Source organism: Trichosurus vulpecula, chromosome 1 (genome assembly GCF_011100635.1).
Source record: "Trichosurus vulpecula isolate mTriVul1 chromosome 1, mTriVul1.pri, whole genome shotgun sequence".
In the NCBI taxonomy this organism is placed as follows: domain Eukaryota; kingdom Metazoa; phylum Chordata; class Mammalia; order Diprotodontia; family Phalangeridae; genus Trichosurus; species Trichosurus vulpecula.
The window spans coordinates 261,414,280-261,437,232 of NC_050573.1; the positions used below are offsets into that span (position 1 = coordinate 261,414,280).

Genomic DNA, 22,953 nt, shown 5'->3' on the forward strand with positions numbered 1-22,953 from the left:
TATGTCAACTTTAAAAATGAAAATTTCTTAGTGATTATTGTCAAGTGTGTTATTCCTTAATTTTTGTCTCCTAAGTCTTTGCACTCACTCGCTCTCATTGATCATGGATTCCCTTCACCATAAATGTACTGTCAGTGAGTGTGAGCATTTTGGGGGCTGTTCTGTCCATTGACCTTTTACAAGGAGAATTCAAAAATAGCACTGGGAACTTTTCTTCATTGCCCAACCCAGTTTAGATTTTTTCATGGCAACACATTTGCATGGTCTCCCAGAGAACAGGTGGAGAAGTTGTGTCCTATGCCTTTGGCTGGCTGATTGCCATCCTTTCTGCAATTCCCCTGGGCTCAGATTACTCCCAACCAGGCCTCCCTGATATAAAGAGAGCTAGAAGGCCTTAGCCCACATATGGGGCAGGTGGAAAGCTGCCTAGCTTACCACTCTTGTCTATCTACTGCCCAAAGGACAGACAGAGTTAACTTAGCTTTTTTGAGTCTTGAACATTTTGGAGACACTGCTGAGCAACTTGGGAGCTGGAGAAAATAGACGAATAGGTGAGAGACTGCAGTGGGGTCTGTTTGGTGCTTTCCCTATTGTGTTTCTTTAAGTATGATGAGTTGTTGACAACGATTTGTTTAGGAACAGGCATCTTCCTTTCCACTTACCAGGAAATCTAACCTTACTGATTGCATTTGGTAGTTTGGTTTCACTTCAAAGGGTTTGTTAAACACATTTTTGCATTGTTTTTGATTAAAAGCACTTCTTTTAGATATTTATTAATTTGTTTAAAAGAAAAGTCACAATATTTGCAAAATGTTTACATTAGGAAAGGATAAACAATAATAATTTATTTTCTTACTTTTCTCTTTTTGCTACAGGTTTACAGGTTTCTATTAATAGTTCTCTTTGTGCTGTGTTTCTTGTGCAGCTATGGCTTCCGTATCCATAGCCGGCTGCCTGCTGACCCAAAATCAGTATTATCGAAGTAAGTCAATGTGTCTTAACCATAGGGTTGTCTTTTCTTTGCAGGCTGAGGTGGGTGAGGAATATAAAATATGTTATATAATATGCCACAATTCACAATATAACACCAGTGTGTGTACACACACACACACACACACACACACACACACACACACACATATGGCAAGGAAGAAAAATTAGCAAATCCTTTTGGTAGGATCCTTTTTTAAACAATGATTTTACATTTGTAGTTTTTAGTTAGTTGTCCTGCCTCAGTCAAGACATTCTTGTTCATAATTTAATACATCAGTTACCTGTGATATGATGTAGATAATCCATGTATTGAGGCAAATCACAACTACCCTGTGACTTGGTTGAAGGTCTTTGAAAGTTTTTCTAGCCAAAATATTCATCACTTTGTGGTCAATCTAGTAATGAGTTTCTCTAAACTTATCTATGCTCGTATGAAGTCAGCAGTCTTTCACCAGGTTCATACTCAAAGTCTTTCTGGATTAGAGAGAAACTTCTAGTGCTTACATTGCACTGGCATAAATTAGAGAACCCAAGGTCAATTCCATACAGTGATGAGGCATTAGGGAAAATTCACTCTTGTAGTGACTACCAAAAAACAAACAAACCATGTTTTTGAATTCCACTGGATGTTTGCATACATATTGCATTTTTGTACATCTTAGGGATTCATAATATGGAAACAGGCTTAGAAAATAAGTTCACAAAACTTACATTTGGAATTAGTTCATAGAAAGGTCCTACTTAATAAAGAGCCAAAGAGCCAAATGATTGTTCTTCCTAATAGAAGTTTCAACACATTTCTACATTGTGGATTTTCTAATTGTTCTTCTACCCATAGGCTCACTCAAATTCTCTCTCTCTCTCTCTCTCTCTCTCTCTCTCTCTCTCTCTCTCTCTCTATTTCTACACACACACACACACACACACACACATTCTACCTATCTAATTATAGTTAAATTCACATCTGAATATAACTATATATGTGTGTGTATATACATAGTGTATATGTTCTTAAATTATCTAAATACATATGTTTAAAGTGTGAGTGTACATGTACACACATTTTAAGCAGCTTTTAATAGACTCCATAAATTAGAACATTTGAGATTTGATTTTTTACAGAAAATTTAGAAAATTATGAGAAGTCTATGATTATAGCATGTGATATAATGCCTGACACATTGTAGGCACTTAATATATTCTTATTGATCAATTAATCCCTTTGCAGTTGTTGGCAAGCTAAGCACACATATATACACGCATATATATACACACATACATGCATAAAATATTTCAACATATACTTGTAATATACATATCACAACAAATATATATTTGTAATATAAAACATAGTTTATTTTTATAATACATACATACAGTGTCATACAGTAGAAAGAGTACTGTCTCTGGAGGCAAATGATCTGAGTTCAAATCCTGCCTCTGATATTTACTACCTATGTATTAACTTCTCTCAGCCTCAGCTTCCTCACTCTAAAATGAAGGGAATTAGACTAGATGCCCTCTGAGGTTCTTTCCAGCTCTTGATCAAGGATCCAATATTATGAATAACAGAAACTCTAGGCATACTTTTTTGTAACACTACCTTGTGAACGTGTGAGTGTTCTGAAGACTTTGAATTGAGAGATTTCTCTAGGTGGCAATATCCCTATTATTGTATCCACTCAGGGTCTCTATTATACCAAATTCTGATCCTCTTTCCCACTAGTAATGTTGAATTATTTCTCTGAGGGTTAGCTTTTGAGATCACAGTTAATCTGAAAGAAACTATAAAGAAACCAAGCAATAGCTTCAGTAAGTACAAGAAGCACATTCTGTCTTGTGCACTAAGGACACATTTAGTGATTGGCTTTATATATCTTAGTGTCTGAGTCTGGGCTAGGAATAGAGGGTTCTCAGGCACATTGACAACTTCTGTATTTACAAATGGCATGCAGCCCACAAACTCCCTGAGTATGAGGGTTTCACTGTTTTTATAAAACAAAAAAGACTCTAGAAAAACCTTGTAAAGAAAATGGCACAGTAGTTTGAGTGCTGGGCCTGAGTTCAAATCTAGCTTTAGACACTTACTAGTTGTGTGACCTTGGGCAAGTCTATTAACTTTTGATTACTTCCGTTTCCTCAATTATAAAATGGTGTTGTTTTGAGGATCAAATGAAATATGTGTAAGTTGCTTAGTACGATGTCTGGTACAGTCAGTGCTACATAGATGCTTTTATTAATATTATTATTAATTATTCAGTATTGTGATGGGACTAAAATTCTGACGACAATATGGGTCTGACTACAGACAACATTTTTTGATAATTACGTACGTACATATGTGGCATTTATATAACACTTGAAGTTTCTAAAGTGTTTTTATATTTATATATACTATTATTTTACTGTTACTAATATTATTATCCCCCCACAGAATCCAGTATTTCTTCAGTAAATTCTTTCTCTGGCTCTGACCCTGCACACTTAACAGATGTAGAGAAAGCCCATCAAGGTAATTAATTTAGTTAATGATACTCATAACTATTCCCCCTCTCTGGTTTGTCATTACTGAACTACAGTCACTAAGCATAATTATACTTACTTTTCTAGGGTTACCTGAAGCAGCTGAATCAACCTGGTGGTTCAAATCTTTTTTCCATTCAGATCCTTCTCCTCCAGATAAAGAAAGGACAGATCTGTTTGTTTATAGGTAAGTTTTGCACTTTTTTGGGTAATAATTTTGAAGCTATATGCTTTAATTCCCTTTCTACCTAACAATTAAGATCTTTCTAAATAAAATGTAACAATAAGAGCTTTATTATTTGTCATGTTACCAGACAGTGATTGTGATTACCCAAATTTTACTTCTTTTTACCTCGAGATCATCACCTTATCCTTCCCTTGCCTTAACTCCAAACACAAGAAAAGGTCATGGGCAGGGCCATTTTGGGGGAAAGTGCTAAGAGGCTGTGTACTAACAACCATGACCACCATGACCCTTTTAGAAATCTTAGCTAATTTTAGCACAATCTAACTACTAAATCCAAATCACAGGTCAAGATCTGAAGTTGGGAGGGACCTTGGAAGTTATATAGTCCAGCCCCCTTATTTACAAATGAAGAAATTCATATGCAGAGGGGTTAAGGGACCTACCCAAGGTCACACAGTTACTAGGTAACAGTGCTGGGAGCCAAACTCAAGTCCTGTGTCCCTAACTTCACTCTTTGCTCTATACCATCATTATGGATACAGGTTTGTAGATTTGTAGTGTATATCAGACTTGTTGCTTTCTATAGACTTCTGCTTACTAAAGTGTTATACCTCTCACTACAAGGGAAAAAAAAAGATACTTAATTGTGTTCATTAAACTTTTTTTTTTACTGAAACCTACTTGTTTAACATAGTCAAACACAAATTATTCCATTGGACCAATGGCTTGTACTGTAATTCTCTATCTTTTTTTGTCTCATTGACTCTGTTGTCAATATAGTGAAGTCTGTGGATTACTTCTCAGAATAATTTTTCCAATTAATAATTGAAGGGAATATTATATTTTACATAGAGATTAGTTAAAACAAAGACTTATTTTTCTTTCATCCAAATTCATGGACCCTACAATGGTCTGTGGACATCATGTTTAAAAAAAATCTGGGTCTAAAGCCTACAGAATGTTGGAATTAATCATGTCTTTGGAAGCATTGGCTATACCTAATGAAATGTGGGAAAAGATTAGATACCTGTTTGTTCAGTCAAGTGTCACACTAGATAATTTAGGTCAAAATTCCAAATCCTTTCTTTTCCCCATGAAACAAGTCCATTTCTTGATTCAGCTAGGTGATTTCTCAAGCCACCACTTTATTTTGTCTCTCAATACAGACATCCCAAGGGCCAGTTATGCCTGTGCATCTTGTAGCTGCCAATCTTTGTTCTGGAATCCATCGAACAGTCTTGTAATATGCTCAACTCTCCTTTTTTATTTTTTTTACAGCATTAGCAGTTGATTCCAACAATCAAGCTGCCTCTGCCTGCTATACCGTAACACATTCGTATCCCTAAACATTAATGATATTCCAGATGACCATACTCCATGGCAGTGAGGCAGTAACCTATTTGAAACCTCAGTTGGGAGAGGAGATGACATTAGAAGATGCAATGATAATTCAAGTCATATTATTCTGTGCTGAAGCTGTCTCTGTACATGTCAGCAACATAAAGAGCAGTGATGCTACTTAAGAAGTGTACTTTTTGAGATGTGTGCCTTTTCAAATGTATATATTTTGTATGTACATATACTTATACATAATCATTCATGTAAGTTATCTTTTGATTATTTACACAATAATCTCTTAGGTTGATTTGTTTTGTTGTTATTAGATTGTTTGTATGTTAAGGAAAAGACTCCTCTCAATTTATCTCAATTTGACTGAAGTATTAATGCTTGCATGAAATCAAATGCCCCCTCCCTGCTCCCAGACATCAAATGACTTTCTTGAATAATGCTCATTACATTCACTTGGAAGACCTTTCAGAGAAGGTCAGAGAGAAAGTCAGATATTATGGGAACTTTTCTCACAGAAAAGAATTATCATTATATCCTTATGCATACAATCTTATAGTTCAAAAACTATCTTCAAAAATATATGAAATTGCCCTTTTGTCTATTACCAATTTGTCTAGTTGAGGTATGTTGAGGTAGTCATTTCATTTTAGTCGCTGGATAGTGATATCCAAAGCGGCGATCTATCGTGACCAAATTCATAGGCTAAATCATTCATTTCTGTTTCCACAGAAAGAATGCCATTTGCCTATCACTAAGTGAGGGAGAAAATTGAGTCTATCATCCCATATGCAATGGCTGTTCCCCATGCTTTGAATGCTCTCTTTCCTAGTCTCTGCCTCTTGGAATCTGGTTTCCTTAAAGGCTTAACTTAAAGGACCACCTTTTGCATGAGATCTTTCCTAGTCCCCTTGCTGCTGCTTAGTGCTTTCCCCTACAAGGTTAGCTTGTATCTGCGTTTCATGTGTGTGCGTGTGTGTGTGTTCTATATATACATATATATGTATGTGCATGTTGTTTTCCCTTTTAGAATGTAGACTACATTAAAGGCAGAGACGTTAGCTTTTATCTGTATCGCTAGAGGCTAGTGCAGTGCCTGGCATATAGTAGGTATTTAATAGGTGCTTGCTGAGTGATTGATTAGTTATGTTTTGGCTGAGTTTTTTTGTTTGTTTGTTTGTTTTTGCCTGAGATTTATATATATGAAAGAAAATGTACTTTTGTCTTGAATCTTCTGGATAATTGCGAGGGATGTCTACTTCACCTTGCATGTATGGGTGCATTGTTAAAGACAGAGGCCCTATTTAGGCTGTCCTAACCTCGCTTTGTTTGTGTCTAAAATACAAATTACTGGTAATCGTGCCTTATGTTTTAGGATAGTAGAAAGGTTTTCCTTAGTAATATTTTTGCTTGTTTTTTAGTATTCAAATTAATCGTTGTGTTTAGTAATTTTAGAAAAAAATCTACAGATAAACCAAATGAATTTGTGCCTCATATTTTTTTTTCTTTGCTATTTGGTATATATAGCAAGAGAAATGTTGTCAGAATACTTGCTGAGTTATTTGACAAATATATAAAAATCATGTAGAGCCCACTCTTTACCTTTGGGTGCTAATTTTAGAAGTTGTTTCTTAAACATTCATTTCTATTTCCTTTGTACAATGTTTTCAAATTCTTGCAGAATGAAAAATTTTATAATTGTATATGCATGATACATAATACTGGTTTTATATGTTAAAATACTTCATTGTGAAATGTATAATTATTTATAATTAAAATAATTTTCTGATCACATTTTTGTGTCTATTGTCATGATGATAAAAATTTAACCTTCTTAGAATATGACCAATTGTTAAGTAAGTTCTTAGGATCATAGATCCCAAGCTGTATTCCAAGCTAGAAGGGATCATAGAAGCCATCAAGTTCAACTACTCATCTTTTACAGATAAGAAAACTGAGGCACAAGAGAAAAAATTTCTTGTACTGAGTCACAAAACAAAAAGAATTTGAAACCAAGTCTTCCAGATTCTAAGTCCAGTGCTGTATGCACTATGCCATGCTGCCTCTTGATTATTTTGGGGGGGGAGGGGAAAAGATATAATGTTGATTGAAAGTGAAAAGAATTTCTTGAGTTAACTCAAGAAAGTGTCCATGTAATTCATTCAATTATTTATTCAATAGCTATTTATTGTACGAACTTAACCCTCATAGGAGTTTATTCATAGTGTAACAATGATGGGTAATAGGCATTCTATCCTGGATTTCATCCTTACAGAATGAATTTTACACAGTGGAATGGGCTTGAAAAGAGGATTTTAAAAAAGGAATCTAGGTAACTCTTAATTTAACTCAACAGTATTTATGGAATATCTATTGTACATACTGGATAAAATCTCAGAGACATCCCCTTTCTAAGCAACAGGTGGAAAATCTTTGGAAGCAGCAGGACTATAGGGGAAGCTGGCTCATCAACATGCCCCAGATTTCCAGCTTGCTTCCCTAGAAACTTCACAGAGAGATTTTTTTGGGGTGGTGGTGGTGGTGAAATTGGGGCCTTTTCTGGAATCTTATCTTTTTCTCTTTCAAGAGTTAATTCACTCATTTGTATTTTTTGGAATACTCTAATCTGTATGAATACTCTAATCTGTATGAATTCTCTAAATTTCATTTCCTATACAATTATATAAATTGGTCTATTCATTATTTGCCAGTCATGACGGGTTTTGTTGTAATCAGTGTTTGGTGGAAAGGAGGTATGGTGGAGAGTATAAGCTAAAGGCTAATCACCAGGGAAACAAGTTTTGTTCTGAACCTTGAAAAGTCATACTGCTGGAGGCGGGGAGTAAGATGGGTATAATTCTAGTCTAATACCCCTCTTGAATATGAGCAAGAGAAAGATCAAGTGGCCAGCTTTAGTCCTACTTCTGCCATCAAAGGTGAAGTCATTTTCTCCTTGGAGAGTTTGGGCCAGATTTTAGAGGTATCTGTCTATTCATATAGCCTGCAAATTGCAGTTTAAAAAAAAAAAAGTCGTGAAGCTGGATATCTTACATGACGACAAATGTCTCAAATTTCTTAGAATACTTTTAAATATATAAAAATGTCAGCAATATCATATTTAAAGTTTTATTACCATTCAAAGATGGATGTAATTAACTGGTATTAGTTGATATGTTTATCTGATGTTAAAATCCTAAATGTCAAATGAGAGTTATAAGACTTGAGTTCAAATTTCTCATTTGGCAATCAAACAGCAAGTGATGTGAACCTACACATTTTAAAAGTGCACCTACCCCTTAGTCTCCTGCCTGTGCCTTCCTCTATTCCCTCCACTCGGTGACCCCCCATCTCTCAGCAGCAATGATTTCATGTTGGTAAGTGACCACATTTGAGTATTTGCTTTTCCCCTATTGCCCCTGTTATTGATTAGCTTAGGAAACTCCAATCTAGAACCTCCTTCACAGATTGGACCCCAGTCATTGAAGCTCTAATGCAGACTTACATCGATACAGTGAAGTAGCAGGTTGGGATATTATCAAGTATTTTTTTATTCTGGGGAGAATCTTATTTGGGGAAGTTAAGCCTTCTGGACACATTCTTTACTTGGTAGACAATATTTTAATACCAAGAATAATCATGCTGGTCCTTCAGTTGGTAAGTCATTCTAATCCTTCAGAGCAGTATTTTCTCATTTTGAAGATCAAACCAGCTTAGAGGAGAGCAAAAGAATGGAAGGAGAGTTTCTTTCTTGCATCAACTCTTCAATGGTTGCCCTCTCAGGCTAAGGAGTACCTCTTCATCCCATAAAGAGGACTCAAGGATTGGTGAGTTCCTGGCTGGGACCTCCATACCACGAGAAGGCCCCGCCTTGTTGCTTACTCTACTGTGGCTCAACTGTGGGCCTGGCCCACCTCTCCACCAGTGTTCTGACCTCCTGGGGATTGTGTTAACCTACTAGAATTCATCCTCCAGTGAATGGTTAGCATATTCTATCCCATCATATCAAATGATAATCATTCCACTGCTTTTTGAATTGCTAAATCTAGTTCCCTAGCCCTATCTGCCTGCTCCCTTATTGCTGTCCTTTTCAACCTAACTTCCCCCTCCCTAAAATTCTATTCACAATCTTCCCATCCCTTCCACTGTGATCTCTTATTGCAAGCTCAATAGATAGTGAACTTCCCTTCATCTTAAACTTTGTTTATTACTCCTTCCATCTTCTTGTACTCACTGACACAAGGCATCCTCCTGATGACACAGCTTCCCTGAAAAGGCAACAAATACATTTAAATAAACTTTGGGAAAAAATTCGTGCTAAGCATTTTATATGCAACTTTAAAAAAAGTGAATTTCATTTCCCCCTAACCACTTAAAAGGTAAATACACACAATTCCATGATATCATGAAATATTGATTTTTTTAGGTATGCTTTAATAATACTATTGGGGAGAGAAAGGAAATAGTCATTTATGTAGCGCTTATTATATGCCAGTCATTGTGCTGAGTGCTTTATAAGTCTTATCTCATTTGATCCTCACAACAACCCTGTTGGGTAAGTGCTATTATCATCCCTGTTTAACAGTAGAGGAAACAGAAGCAAACAAAATTTGAGTGACTTGTCCAGAGTCATACAGCTAGCAATGTGTCTGAGGCTGTTGAACTCAGGTCTTCCTGATTCCAAGCCCAGTGCTCTGTCCACTGTGCTGTCAACTGCTTCTAAGCAATTATTTATAAACTTCTGGTTTATTATAAATACTATTCCAGTTAGCCTTGTATTATTTCAGTGATCAACATGGGTAAACATTTGTTCTCAGCAAAGTAATGGGAATTGTATTTTTTATTCAATGGTAAAGATTTTAGGAAAAGAATTTTCTATTTTAGAGCTAGTTATGCTGTCATTCATATACCCTGATTTGCTGTTCATGGTAGAGGCATTGGAATAATTCTTTCTCTTCATTGCTGCTTCCAGACTCTCCCTTTACCACAATCTCTCAGTAATCTCTCCGCCTTTGAGATTCATTCAATCCACATTTATCACTCAATTATGATTCTAGTAGTGCATATCTACTAATCTCCAGGATACTTGCTTTCCTTCCCCAATGATGGTACTATCTGGTTCATAGTCTTTTTTTCTAACTTCTGTGCTTATATTAGGAGACTGCTACTTACATATCGATGCTGTCTCAAACACCCCCACTTCCCAGTCTTACAACATAACTCATTTTCATATGACCCATTCCTCTATCCTACCTCAGCTCTTCACACAGAGATGGTCATGCATTTGATTTCAACATCACATACAAGTGTTCTACTTCCATGTTCATGAACTCTGAAGTTCCTTTATCTGATCATAATTTTTCATCATTCTACCTCTCCCTCTGCTTTACACACCTACCCCTGTTCTGCATCTTCACCATGAACTGCAATCCCTTTGCTCCTAAATTCCTTCTCAAGCCATCATCCTTGCATTGGCTATACCATTTTCCTTCCCATTTTAACCCATTGATCAACTAGTTCTACTCTCTACCATTTTCTTATGAATCCCCTTGCCTCTTTACCCAATTGTTGATCTTACCCTGCAAAGCTTGAATTACTCCCTATCCACTACCTTCACTCCTATTCATTTGTTAATGAAATAAACTAGATAAAATCATGAAACTGTGCTAATATGGATCCCCTACAAATTTTTGTTACACAACCTTAACTGGGCCATCACTATGGTAAAGCAATCCCTCTAATTGATTTATTATCCTATTCACTATAGTAGCTTTACCAAACCCTTTCATCGCTCTTTACACTTTCAAGGCTCCCCTTCCCATACTGCTTTCACTTGAAAATTTGCCCAATATCTCACTGAAGAAATGGAGGTCGTTTGACAAGAGCTTCCTCTTCTCCCCTTCCCCTCATCTCCCATCACTCAAATGCCTCCTTTGACTATCTCCTCTGTCATCACTATCTACTATGAAGAGAAAACACTTTCTCCTTGCCATGGTTAACCCCTCTATATGGCAATCCAAATCCATCTTGCCTTTTCTGGATGATTTCCCCTTCTATAATCTTTACTCTCACTAGTATTCAATCTTGCCCTGTGTCCTGATTACTTCCCTTCTTATAAACATATCCATGTCTCTTCCTACCCTCGAAAAACCCTTCTATCCTCACTACATATCATGCCATATGTTGCCTTCCTTTTATGCCTTTCTACAATATTTGCCTGTACTTCCTTTCCCATAATTCTTTTCTCAGCTCTATCAGTATTTCTTCTGACCTCTTCATTCAACTAAAACTGAACTCTCCAAAACCACCAATTATTCCTAATTACCAAATCTATGATGATCTTTTACCAGGTCTCATACTTCTCAACCTCTCTGCCATCTTTGACGTTGTGGATCATTTTCTTTCTCTTGATACTCTCTTCTCCTTGGGTTTTCATGATGCTACTTTCTCCTGGTTCTCCTTCTTCCTGACTATCCCTGCTAAATCTCTTTTGCTTGATCTTCATCCATATCATGCCCACTAAACATTGTTTTTCTCCATATATCTGTCCTGGCCACTCCTTTCTATATTATTTCATTTGATGAGCTCATCACCTCCCATGGATTCAAGGATGCAGATGATTCTCACATCTATGTCCCACCCTATCTTTTCTCCTGACCTCCAGTTTCACATCTCCAATTGACTACTAGGCATCTTGAACTGGATGTGCTGTAAACATCTTAATTTAACATACCTAAAACCAAACTGATTTTCTCCCCAAACTTTCCCCTTTTTATAACTTCTTTATAATTGTTGAAGGTATCATCATCCTCCTGAGTCACTCAGACTTGCAACCTAGATGCCATCCTTGACTGTTCACTTTCTCTGATCCTCCATATCCAGTCTTTTTGACAAATCTTGTGTCTACCTTAGGTATGCATCTGTTGTATATGCCTTCTCCTCTCCTTTGACACTGCCACTTCCATGATCCAGACCCCGCTTTACTTCAAGCCTGGACTATTGTAATAGCATTCTGATTTGTCTCCTTACCCCGAGCCCACCCTATACTTATCTTCCAAAATGATCTTCCTAAAGTACAGTCTGACTGCATCGCCTCTTCTCCACCTCCCATCCTGATTCTATAAATTCCAGTGCTTCCCTATTACTTCTAGGAACAAATAGAAAATCTTCTGTTTGTCTTTTAAGGTACTTCCTAACTTGTTACCAATGTATTTTTCCAGTATTCTTACACATTACTTCCTTCTACATACCTTAGATTGCAATGCCATAGGTCTCCCTGCTATGTCTTGCACAAGAAGCTATATCTCCCCACTCCATGCATTTTCAGTGACTGTCCACCATGTCTGAAATGGTCTTTCTCTTTGTCTCTGCTTTGTTGCCTTTTTAACTTCCTTCAAGTCTAATCTAACACCCCAACTTCTGAAAGAAGCCTTTCCCAGTCTCTCTTAATGCTAGTGCCTTCCCTCTCAAATCATCTTCAATCTATCTTGTGCCTATCTTGTTTGTACATGGTTGTTTATACAAAGTTATTTCCCTCAATGAATTATGAGTTCCTGAAGGGCAGGGACTTCTTTGGATCCTCACTGCTCACAGTAAAATAACTAGCACATTTTAGGCACTTAAATGCTTTTTGACTTGTTGACCTGACTTTATAGGCAGTGAAGTTTCAGACCTACAAGCAGTCATTTGGTGCTGGCCATGTCAAATCCTAAATTTTCAGAAATGGGGTGAATTGATACCCTGGACCATGCTATTGGTATCCCACCACCCAATTCTCTTTTGATGTTTGAAATAAATTAAGAGACACCCATGGAAGATTAAGCAAGTAGCAGGTATTTAAGGAAGACTGATTGATTGTAGAAATAATATTCTTATTATCTAACTGAAAATGGAGGTACCTATGAAAGAAACTAAACATTTCTAAATTTGAGAGGGGAAAACTGTAATTGAAAGTTGTCCTACTATAGTGCAGTGGTTTCAAACTCAAAATACAACAGGGTCATTAAAACATACCAAGGGACCCCTGAGGGCCACATATTAACTTAGAAAACCACATGTATTAACAACATTTAGGTTCTACTATATCTTTATTTATTTTGTTAATATTTCCTAATTACATTTTAACTTGGTCCAGCGCCATTAGGGAATGTTGTTAATTGAAATTCGACTCACAGGTTACGTGTTTGGTACTCTGGTAGTGGAGAGAGGAAGTTGGCCTCAGAGTCAGGGAGACCTAGGTTTTAGGATTGCCTTTGACACATATTGGTTGTGTGATCCTGGATAAGTGGCTCCATCTCCAAATTTCAAAGGTCATTCAGTATGGCTATCAGTTGCAGAGAAGGCACCAATTCGCATTGGTAGAAGGTGTTTGATCTTTCTAAAGTTCCTTATTCCAGCAATGTCATGAGTCTAGTCCCTATTCGAGAGGTGATAGGAGACTTGGATTCAATTTAACAAGAACATTTAGTAGATGGTAGAATGTAAACACTTGAGAACTGCTATTGTAGCAGGTTGAACATTTTTAAGTGAAAATTTTCATATTTTGCTTCTTCAAATTACATGTAAAACCATCTTTTTACATTATTTAAAATTGTTTTGAGTTCCAAAATCTCTCCTTCCCTCCCTTCCTTGTTACCTCATTGAGAAGGCAATTTGATATAATTATGCATGTGTAGTCACGCAAAACATTTCTATACTAGCCATATTGCAACAGAAAGCACAGACCAAAAAAAAACCTCAGAGAAGTAAAGAAAGGTAAAAAAAAAACTATGTTTCTATCTACATTCAGACTCTGTAAGTTCTTTGGAGATGAATAGCATTTTTCATTATAAGTATTTCAGAATTGTCTTGGATCATTGTATTGCTGTGAATAGCTAATCTTTCACAGTTGTTCATCATTACAATATTGCTGTTACTGTGTACAATGTTCTTCTGGTTCTGTTCATCTCACTTTGCATCAGTCCATATAAGTCTTCTTGGGTTTTTCTGAACATCTTGCTCATCAAGTTTTATATCTCAATAATATTCCATCACAATCATATACCATAACTTGTTCAGCCATTCTCCAATTGATGGGCATCTCCCCATTTTCTTATTCTTTGCCACCACTAAAAGAGCTGCTATAAATATTTTTGTACACATAGGTGCTTTTGCTTTATTTTTTAAAATCTTTTTGGGATATAGACCTAGTAGTGGTAGTTCGGAGTCAAAGGGTTTGATAAAAATCCTGAACTTGTTAGTATGTTTCTTCTTTTAAAAAAAATCTATACCTGAATATTCCACCAACATTGTTAATGTTATTCATTCTTCAGACATATGCTTCTTTTACACATTTTGGGTCTTATGAAAACTTTTAGTATTAACAATTGTGTCTTGTATCAGACTGTACCCAAGGACACATATTCATGCAGATTCTTCTTTGAAATTCATAGTGTAAAATCTATAATGCATGCAGGATTAGACTATACATTGATTACATGGGGGAAATTTTAGCTCACAAAAGAGCATGCAAATTAGTGTTCATCAAAATGAGTGTCAGAGAAACCTGGTAATAGCTTTGCGTAAGGAATTTAGTTTTGATAACTTCTAACAATGCCTTACCAAGACCACAATGAAATGGACCTATGCACAAAAACTTAAGATGGATGGGACTGTGATTCATTGTAAGTAATCTTATAACCTCACAATTATAAAGTAGCTGAGAAATCATTTAGTTCAAGTCTCTGAACAAGTATTCAATGTATGTCTGACAGACAACTGGCTTTCCAGCCTTCTTAAAGATCTCCAGGCTGCATTTGACTCAAATTAAAAAGAAGTTTATGTTTTGTTTTGTTTTGTCTTAAACCAAACCAAAATTTGTCTCTTTTGAATTTTTTACCCATTGTGTTTAATTTTGCTGTATTGGGTAAGGAAAAATAACTACTACTTCTTTCCTGCAATGACTTTTCAAATAATTGCAAAGAGCAATATATTATCTGTAATTCTATATATTGCAACAGAGAGTGGTCCAGAGCTAGAGTCAAGAAGATGCTTTGCTGTTTGACCCTGTTCAGGCTTAATTTAGCTTTAGCTAGCTTTCATATAGTACTTTAAAATTTACAAAGTACTTTATAAATATTTTCTCATTTTATGTTCATAATAAACCCATGTCTTAGGTGCTTTTATTATCCCCATTTTACAGATGAGGAACCTGAGAAAGACAGAGGTTAAATGATTCGCCAAGGATCACATAGGTAGTAAGCATCAGAGGCCAGATTCGAATGCAGGTCTTTCTAATTCCAGGTCCAATGATCTATACATTGCATCATCTAGCTGCCTAGGGAGGATAAATACACCTCTCTCATAGGATTATTTTGAGCATCAAATAAAAAATCAAATATATATTACTAAAAATGTATAAAATTAAAACAAAATATTTCAAAATATATGTGTATATACATGTCTATATAAACTTACATATATACATTTAATATTTTATACAGGCACACCTATTTGTATCCATACTTCTCTATACACATATATATGCACACATTGTGTGTGTGTGTGTGTGTGTGTGTATGTGTTTTGTACATCTTGAAGTGCCACATAAGTGTTCACTCTCAGGCTGTCAGGCCACAAGGACCTCAGACAAAGGTGGCTGTTGTCTGGGAGAATATACTGTTCATGTTTTTATAATTGCCCTAGTAATGGCATATTTTTAATGACCTTAAGAGGTGACTTTATATCTTTTTTACTGGGCAATCCAGTGCAGGTGCTATTCATTTTTGTGATAATGATCTTGGTTGAAACTACTAGTATGTTGGGGGTTGGGGCAGTATGGCTTCTTGCGAAAGTTACAAAGGAGGGAAAAATTGCTTAAATTTTAGCATATGGACTATGAGCTTCCAAGAGGCTATCCTTCAACAAAGTAAATGATCCATCACCTACTTTCACTTTAAAGATAGAAAAGAATTCTGTTCAACAGTAGTATCTTGAACATCGAGGTAGGTAACATCAGTCAAAAACTTACTGGCCACCAAAGACAGGGCTCTATAATAGCTCTCCATAAGACTGACAGTAAGAATGAAATCTTGAATAGAAATAAAATGATTTGAGAATGTTTTATTTCAGAATTAAATACTGATTGATTTAACAAACTCCTTACATTTGAAATTCAATTCTTTTGTATTTTATTAAAAGAATGCCATATATCATTCTTATTTCACATCGAATGATTTAAGTAGAAAAGGAAAGAGAGATGGACCCTGAGAATAGGCTGATTGTTGCTTCAACCTTTTTTCCCCCCTTTCTTTCAGTCTGGATTGATTTTTCTTGGCCATTTATTTCTTGCCACTGCTCCTGCTTAATATTCTTGACAGCGAGTTGATCATTTTCTTTCTATTGTGCAGAAAGCTTCCGTTGTATGTTCATCACATTTGGCTGCTGTTCATTTCCACCCCTGAGGTTGAAAGTAAATTTAGGGAAGATTGGTCATGAATGTCAACTCTCAAAGGCTGCTAATTTGGAGCTCCCGGGGTGGAAAACCTTACATTGAGAACAAATGGACTGCATTAAATGTAGAGAGTTAGGAGTGGCACAAGAACTCCAGGCTTGGTAGTAATTCAATAGGGGTGAGACTTTCAAACTCATGATAATATATAACTAAAAGGTGAATTCATTGTATATATCTTTATCACACAGAACTGTAAGATCTGCAAATTTGTTTCTTTGCTAGGCTAATCATTCTGTGGAAGGTTTCTTCTGAGCAATCTTGAATACCATTCCTTCTTTCAGAAATCCTTAGGACTTGTAGAGTGAAAATGTCAGTTGGCAGGTTCATTGAAATAAGTTACCATAACCCACTTTCTCATATTTTGGAGGACAATTTGGGTTGAAGCTGATAGACTGCTTATTTTAATAACTGCTTTTCTATACTGCTTAAGGGAGCTATATTTTCACTTCATTTTAAAATGATAATAATGACTTCTATCTTAGAATAATGTCCATCTCCTAATGTGATGAATAGGGCAATTGGAGTGACAGGCAAGGAGTGGGGAGTAGCTACAGGTAAATAGCCAAGTAGAGGCTCACTAGCTATTGGTGTAGTGAACAGAGCACTAGACCTAGAGTCAGGAAGGTGAGTTCAAATCTGACCTCAGATACCTATTAGCTGTGTGACACTGGCAGTTTCTTCAATGGGAAAATAGAGATAATAGCATCAATTACCTTTGAAGCTGTCGTGAGGATCAAATGAGATAATATTTATTAAAATTCTATTATAAATGATGTTTGTCAAACTTGATACATAGTAGGTGCTACATAAATTCTTATTCTCTTCCCTCTACTAGAAAATAATGCTCCTACAGCAATGATTTTTTCTGTAGTTGGATCACACCTTCTTTTTTTGATGACCAAACAGAAAATCTTGACTCATAGAATTATGAAGGCCAGCAGTTTTCCACCTGTGATGAGATCAAATCTTTTCTTTGTTCTTGGTATATTTTGCTTGTTATATATCTCTTTGTACATATAATAACCCTAATCCCTTCACCCCAAGAATGGTCAATGGAAGGGCCATAATTCATTTTGGTATCCTTAAGAGGCTAAGCTCAGGCAGCTAGGTGACACAGTGAATAGTGGACAGGGCCTGGAGTCAGGAAGACTCATCTTCCTGAGTTTAAATCTGGCTTCAGCCATTTGCTAGCATGTGACTCTGGCTAGTTCATGTAACCTTTTTGACTCAGTTTCCTTATTTGTAAAATAAACTGAAGAAAGAAATAGTGAACTACTTCAATATCTGCCAATAAAATGAGGCCATGAAGACTCAGACATGACTGAAAATGACTGAACAACAAAAAGTGCCGACCTCAATGCATTAATGTTTATTATTTACTCAAACGATTTACCATATTTCTTTGAAACTTTCTCTGGGGGATTCTGTGTGTGTGTGTGTGTGTGTGTGTGTGTGTGTGTGTGTGTGTATGGTCACAGAAGATATTTAATTTCTATCTACTTTGGTGCCCACCAAGTAACAACTCTGTGGTCATAGTTCTTGGGAATTACAAATAAGGGAGAAAAGTTCTACAAAATTTTAAAACTCATTGTTAAAATGGTCAAGAATAGGAATGTGAAAATTTTTGCCGCAAGATATGATGGAGTAAGCTAGATAGAAAGTAAATAGGAGCTTCTAGGGTGCTTTATGTTAGGGAAAGCATCCTACCAATAAGTGTGGAAGGAACTACCTGAGGTCTTTGAGAAGAGGCTACATGGCCACCTGTCAGGTATGTTGTAGTGGAGATTTCTTCAGGCATGTATTGTAGTAGTTGGTTCCTAAGGCCCCTTGCGATTGGATGGGAATGGATCTGTAATTTAATTGGTGTAAGGAACTCCCAGTGGGGGGAATTCCCTCTAATAATTCAGCTTCACAGAAATGTATAGTCCTAGAGAGTTACCTGTGCCCTTGAGAAGTTGAGTAATTTGCCTAGAGTCACAAAGCCAGTTTGTGGTAGAAGCAACATTTAGATCCAAGATTTCCTGATTATAAGGCCCATCTTCTAACTGCTATACCTTATTACCTTTAATGGATTGGACTAGAAGATCTTTGAGGTTCATTCCAAGTGTCAGATTATTTTGACTCTATGAAAATTGGTATTCTGAGTTAAATTCATGATTTATTGTGATTCTTTAGGCCAGTTGATATAGATTGATAACTAACCCAGTGGGCCATTGGTGAAACATTAGCAGCATTTCCCTACCCTTAAGCTCAGTCAGTGGAGCAGCTGGGTAGTATAGCAGATAGACTGGTGGGCCTATAATCAGGAAAACTCATATTCCTAAGTTCAAATCTGGCTTAAGACACTTAATAGCCATGTGACACTGGACAAATCACTTAAACCTATTTGTCTCTTTTCTCATTTGTAAAATGAGCTGGCAAAGAAAATGGCAAACCACTCCAGAATCTTTACCAAGAAAACTTTAAATGAGGTTACAAAGAGATGAACATAACAGAAATGACTGAACAACCAACAAGCTCAATGAACCGGTTTGATCAACTCCTAGCTTTGATCTAGTTAAAGAGAAACTGACTCCTGTAACTTGGACATAACAGAGGTGACATTAAGAAACAAACAAGCTTTATTTGAGGATGAGGGAAATGTATAAATTAATAAGAGAAGAAACTGGATAACAGGAGTGACTATCACTTGGTTGAAAAAGAGAAAGACCAACCAGTGGATAGGATCATGTTAGTTTGAGAAAAAAAGAATTAACATCAGAGAGTGGGTTGAATTAACAGTAAAAATAAGGGACAAAAATATGTATTTGTTTCTTGGGGAAAGGACAGAGATAAAGGAGCCATAATGTCTTATTTATAACTTTCTTCTCAACCTATAATTTAATTAGTTATGAAATGCTACAGAAAAAAGGTAAGCTGAATGGATGATGATCATTATTCTTAATTTATTGCATCTCTTATGACATATAGCATTCTGATAGTCAAGAAAAAGAAGCATTTCTTAAAGCACTAATTATATGTCAGCACAAGCCATGAGAATACAAAGAAAGGCAAAAAAAGAGTCCTTGCCCTAAAAGGATGTAAATTCTAAATTGGGAGCTTGCATCCTATTTACATGTATGTGTGTTCACATACATACATACATACATAAATACATGTATATGTATGTATGTGTGTATGTGTATCTATATGTATCTATCTATCTCTCTATATGGAGGGAGAGAGAGAACGAGAGAGAGAGGATAAATTCAGATGATACAAAGATAGCACATTTATCCTCTGCTGATTGGCATCATAGGTGCCTAAGTATATAGACAGAAAACTCTCCCATAATTTCCATTTTTCAAAACAAAAGTAGAATTAAAGTCCCAAGACTCTATTTTGACCTTCAGTCAAAATAAGAACAGCAGTGAGATGTAAGGAATATGCTTTCTTTCCTCTCATCTTTTGCCCAGGAATATTAAGCTAGAGTTGTTGTTTGTTTTCTTAATTGGCCCTAATTCTAGCTCAAGGTCCTACAGTACAAAGATACATAGAGTAAGGCATATCCACCGAATGAGGAAAATGGCTTAATTTTTTTCTCATTTGGATGACTATTCAATATCTATCCTTTTTCATCCAACAAATATCCCCAAGCACCCGCTATGTGCAGAATATTATACTAGATAACTCATGTAGATAGAAAAATAAACAGATTGCCCAGTCCTCAAGGAGAGAGTTTTTCCATCTTGCTTGAAAAAACTGAGAGTGCCTTACTTCCTGTCATTTATTTAATTTCTTCTCATGCATAATATTTCTTTCCTTGCTCATTCAAAAATATTAAAGAGAAATTGCCTATTCTTTATCTACATTATAGAGCTACGGAGGGGGAGTTAAGCATACTGTTCACTGTTCATTGAAATACTTGATATTGGTCTCTCTGTTGGTAAGAAATGCTATTTCATCCAGAAGTTGTATTTTTGGTTCAAGTAAAACCAGACCTTACAAACCCAATACAAATTGATTCAAGTGACATTACTGCTGCACTTGACCTGTTGACTCTATAAAAGAAACTTGCCATTTTGGTACCCCAGGGAGTCTGAATCATGTTAGCAACTGTGCAGCTGTTCCCTTGTTGTTTCTTATATTTCGAAGCAAGATTAATTTTGTCCCTCCCAGTGCAGAAGGGGTGATAATTATATTACAAGGCTATATACAAGGTTTGTTGAATAGCAGACAGAGCATGAACTTTGTAGTCAAGGGTCCTCTGTTCATATCCTGGTTTTTGACTACAAGAGGTTTTGATTTTTTTAACACTGTGAGAATAATTTTGGCAAGTTTTTTTTTCCCTTTCTCTGGGTCTTAATTTCTTTATTTCTTTACCAAAGTAGTTGAACTAGATGACCCTTCGTGAGCCAAGCCTCTGTATGTGATATTTTGTTAACTACAGCAGCAAAGCTGATATATATGTAAATTTATATCCACTGCAAAATGGAGATTTTTTTATATATTAGAAAGGCACTACCTCTCCCCTTGCTTTGTTGTTTGTTCAAATGTAATTGCAATGGGAGTTATTCAATTTTATTTAAGTTCAACAAACAGAGTCTACTCAGCAATATGTTTTGCTAGATTCTGAATTTACATAGATGAAAAAAAAGAAAAGAAAAATGGTTCCTACCCTTAAGAGTGATGATACACAGTAAATGGAGGAAGAAGGGAATGCTCACTATTGGTAGTATCAAAACAATTTTCACCGAAGAGATGACACAAATTGAAGGAGACCGAGAGGTAGAAATAAGGAGAGAGTGCCCATAAGGGAGCTTAAAGAACAACCTAATCTACCCTCTGTCCTTTTATAAATAAACCTAGGTTGAGAAAAGTGACTTCCCTAAGGCCACATGACTGACAAGGCCAGAAATAGAACAAGTCACCATTACACCAGCACGATTTTGACTTGCAAGTGAATAAATGAGGCAGAGCTGTGCAAAGTCATCAACCCAACTCTCTCCTCCAGAGTCATTGGAGTCCAGCGGCAAGACATAGATCAAAACAACAACAAGATACTGGCACCAGATAGAGTGGGAGACCTTGTCCTTTGTAAGCTAAGGTCTTTCCCAGATCTGTATGTCCAAGGCAATGACCATTCAGTGATTAAAGGCTAAATAACAATTGAAGGAAAAGATAGCCTAGTTTGACTTCACAAAAGGATCAATCTTTTTGATTTTGCTCTATCCACTGCACCACCTAGCTGCCCATACCTTACCCACCTCCAAGCTAATTTCTTTATTGGTCCATAACATATGCCTTTTAATATCCCTTCTTTTTGCTCATCTTGATTACTCAAGCAGCCAAGATTGTGTGAGAATTATTCTAAAGTTCATCATCTCTGGGAAAGTTGCAGGGAGAATTAAAAACAATATCTCAGCATTTGAAAGATCCAAAGTTGGAATATGTCGGTCGATACAAAAATCATTGTAGGTCTTTCTTGTGAGTTCAAAATGTGACCTGTGGCTCTTATCTTTCACCATTGAGGTTATTCTTTAATAATAACTGATATGGACATGGCTCTCTATATGTATGAGCTTAATTGAACTTCACTCTCTGAGGTTGGTACTAGAGGTCTTATCTCTGCTTCACTGATAAGGAGACAAGCTCAGAAAGACTCATTATTATACTCCCACAATTATGTAGCTGGGATGTGAGATGATTTGAGATGAGAGATTTGATGCAGTACTCTATAATGTACTCTATAATGTAAAATCTTTGAGGGAAAGGACTATTTTTGACCTTTTTGTGTATTTCCAGTGCTTAGTACAGTGCCTGGGAAACAGTAAGCACTTAATAAATGCTCGTTGACTTGAATGACTTGACTCTTTCTACTAGTTTGTTGATTGCTGGAGATAACTGTTAAATTTTGGGTTACAGAGGGAGGAGAACCCTGTGTGTGCTTTTGATGAATAATGATTATTACTGCTACAATTTATTGGAATTTAGGACTTAAGGGCCACTACTGATAGCTGAGTGAAAATAGGGAGTTATGATTTCCTAGTCATATGTCCCCACCTGCTCATGAACAAACTTTCTGGCTATCCCAGCTTGACCTTTCCTCAAATCAGAGCAGTTTATCAGACTCTGTGCCTCAGACCAACTTGGGATGCCATATCTTTTCTTCTCCATTCAATAGTTTCCTAAGACTTTACCTGAGCAAGCAAATAGTTAATGTTTAAAATGTTACTTAAGGACAATTGGAAGTAACTATCACCTTGCTGAGTTGCACAGTAATTTGATGCATTCTAAAGAGGGTCTGCCCTTTAGAAAAGATCTGTATTTTAAGGCTGATTCATTTAGAAGTAGGATCAATTTCACTCTAAATAAATGTCTTCCAGGGAGTCCTCTGAGAGCTTGTCAATTGTCCTACAAATACAACTTTCTTCTG

The 22,953-nt window shown here is 36.2% G+C and overlaps 1 protein-coding gene across 1 annotated transcript; it reads left to right on the forward strand.

The window, feature by feature from the left end:
* The first annotated feature begins 401 nt into the window (after window positions 1-401).
* PPDPFL (pancreatic progenitor cell differentiation and proliferation factor like) lies at window positions 402-6,845 on the forward strand. The gene is made up of 5 exons (XM_036741019.1): window positions 402-551; window positions 876-982; window positions 3,428-3,505; window positions 3,604-3,703; window positions 4,982-6,845. Exons 2-5 carry the CDS (start codon window positions 928-930, stop codon window positions 4,992-4,994), a joined length of 246 nt encoding a protein of 81 aa, XP_036596914.1. The 5' UTR covers window positions 402-551; window positions 876-927; the 3' UTR covers window positions 4,995-6,845.
* The last annotated feature ends 16,108 nt before the right edge of the window (window positions 6,846-22,953 follow it).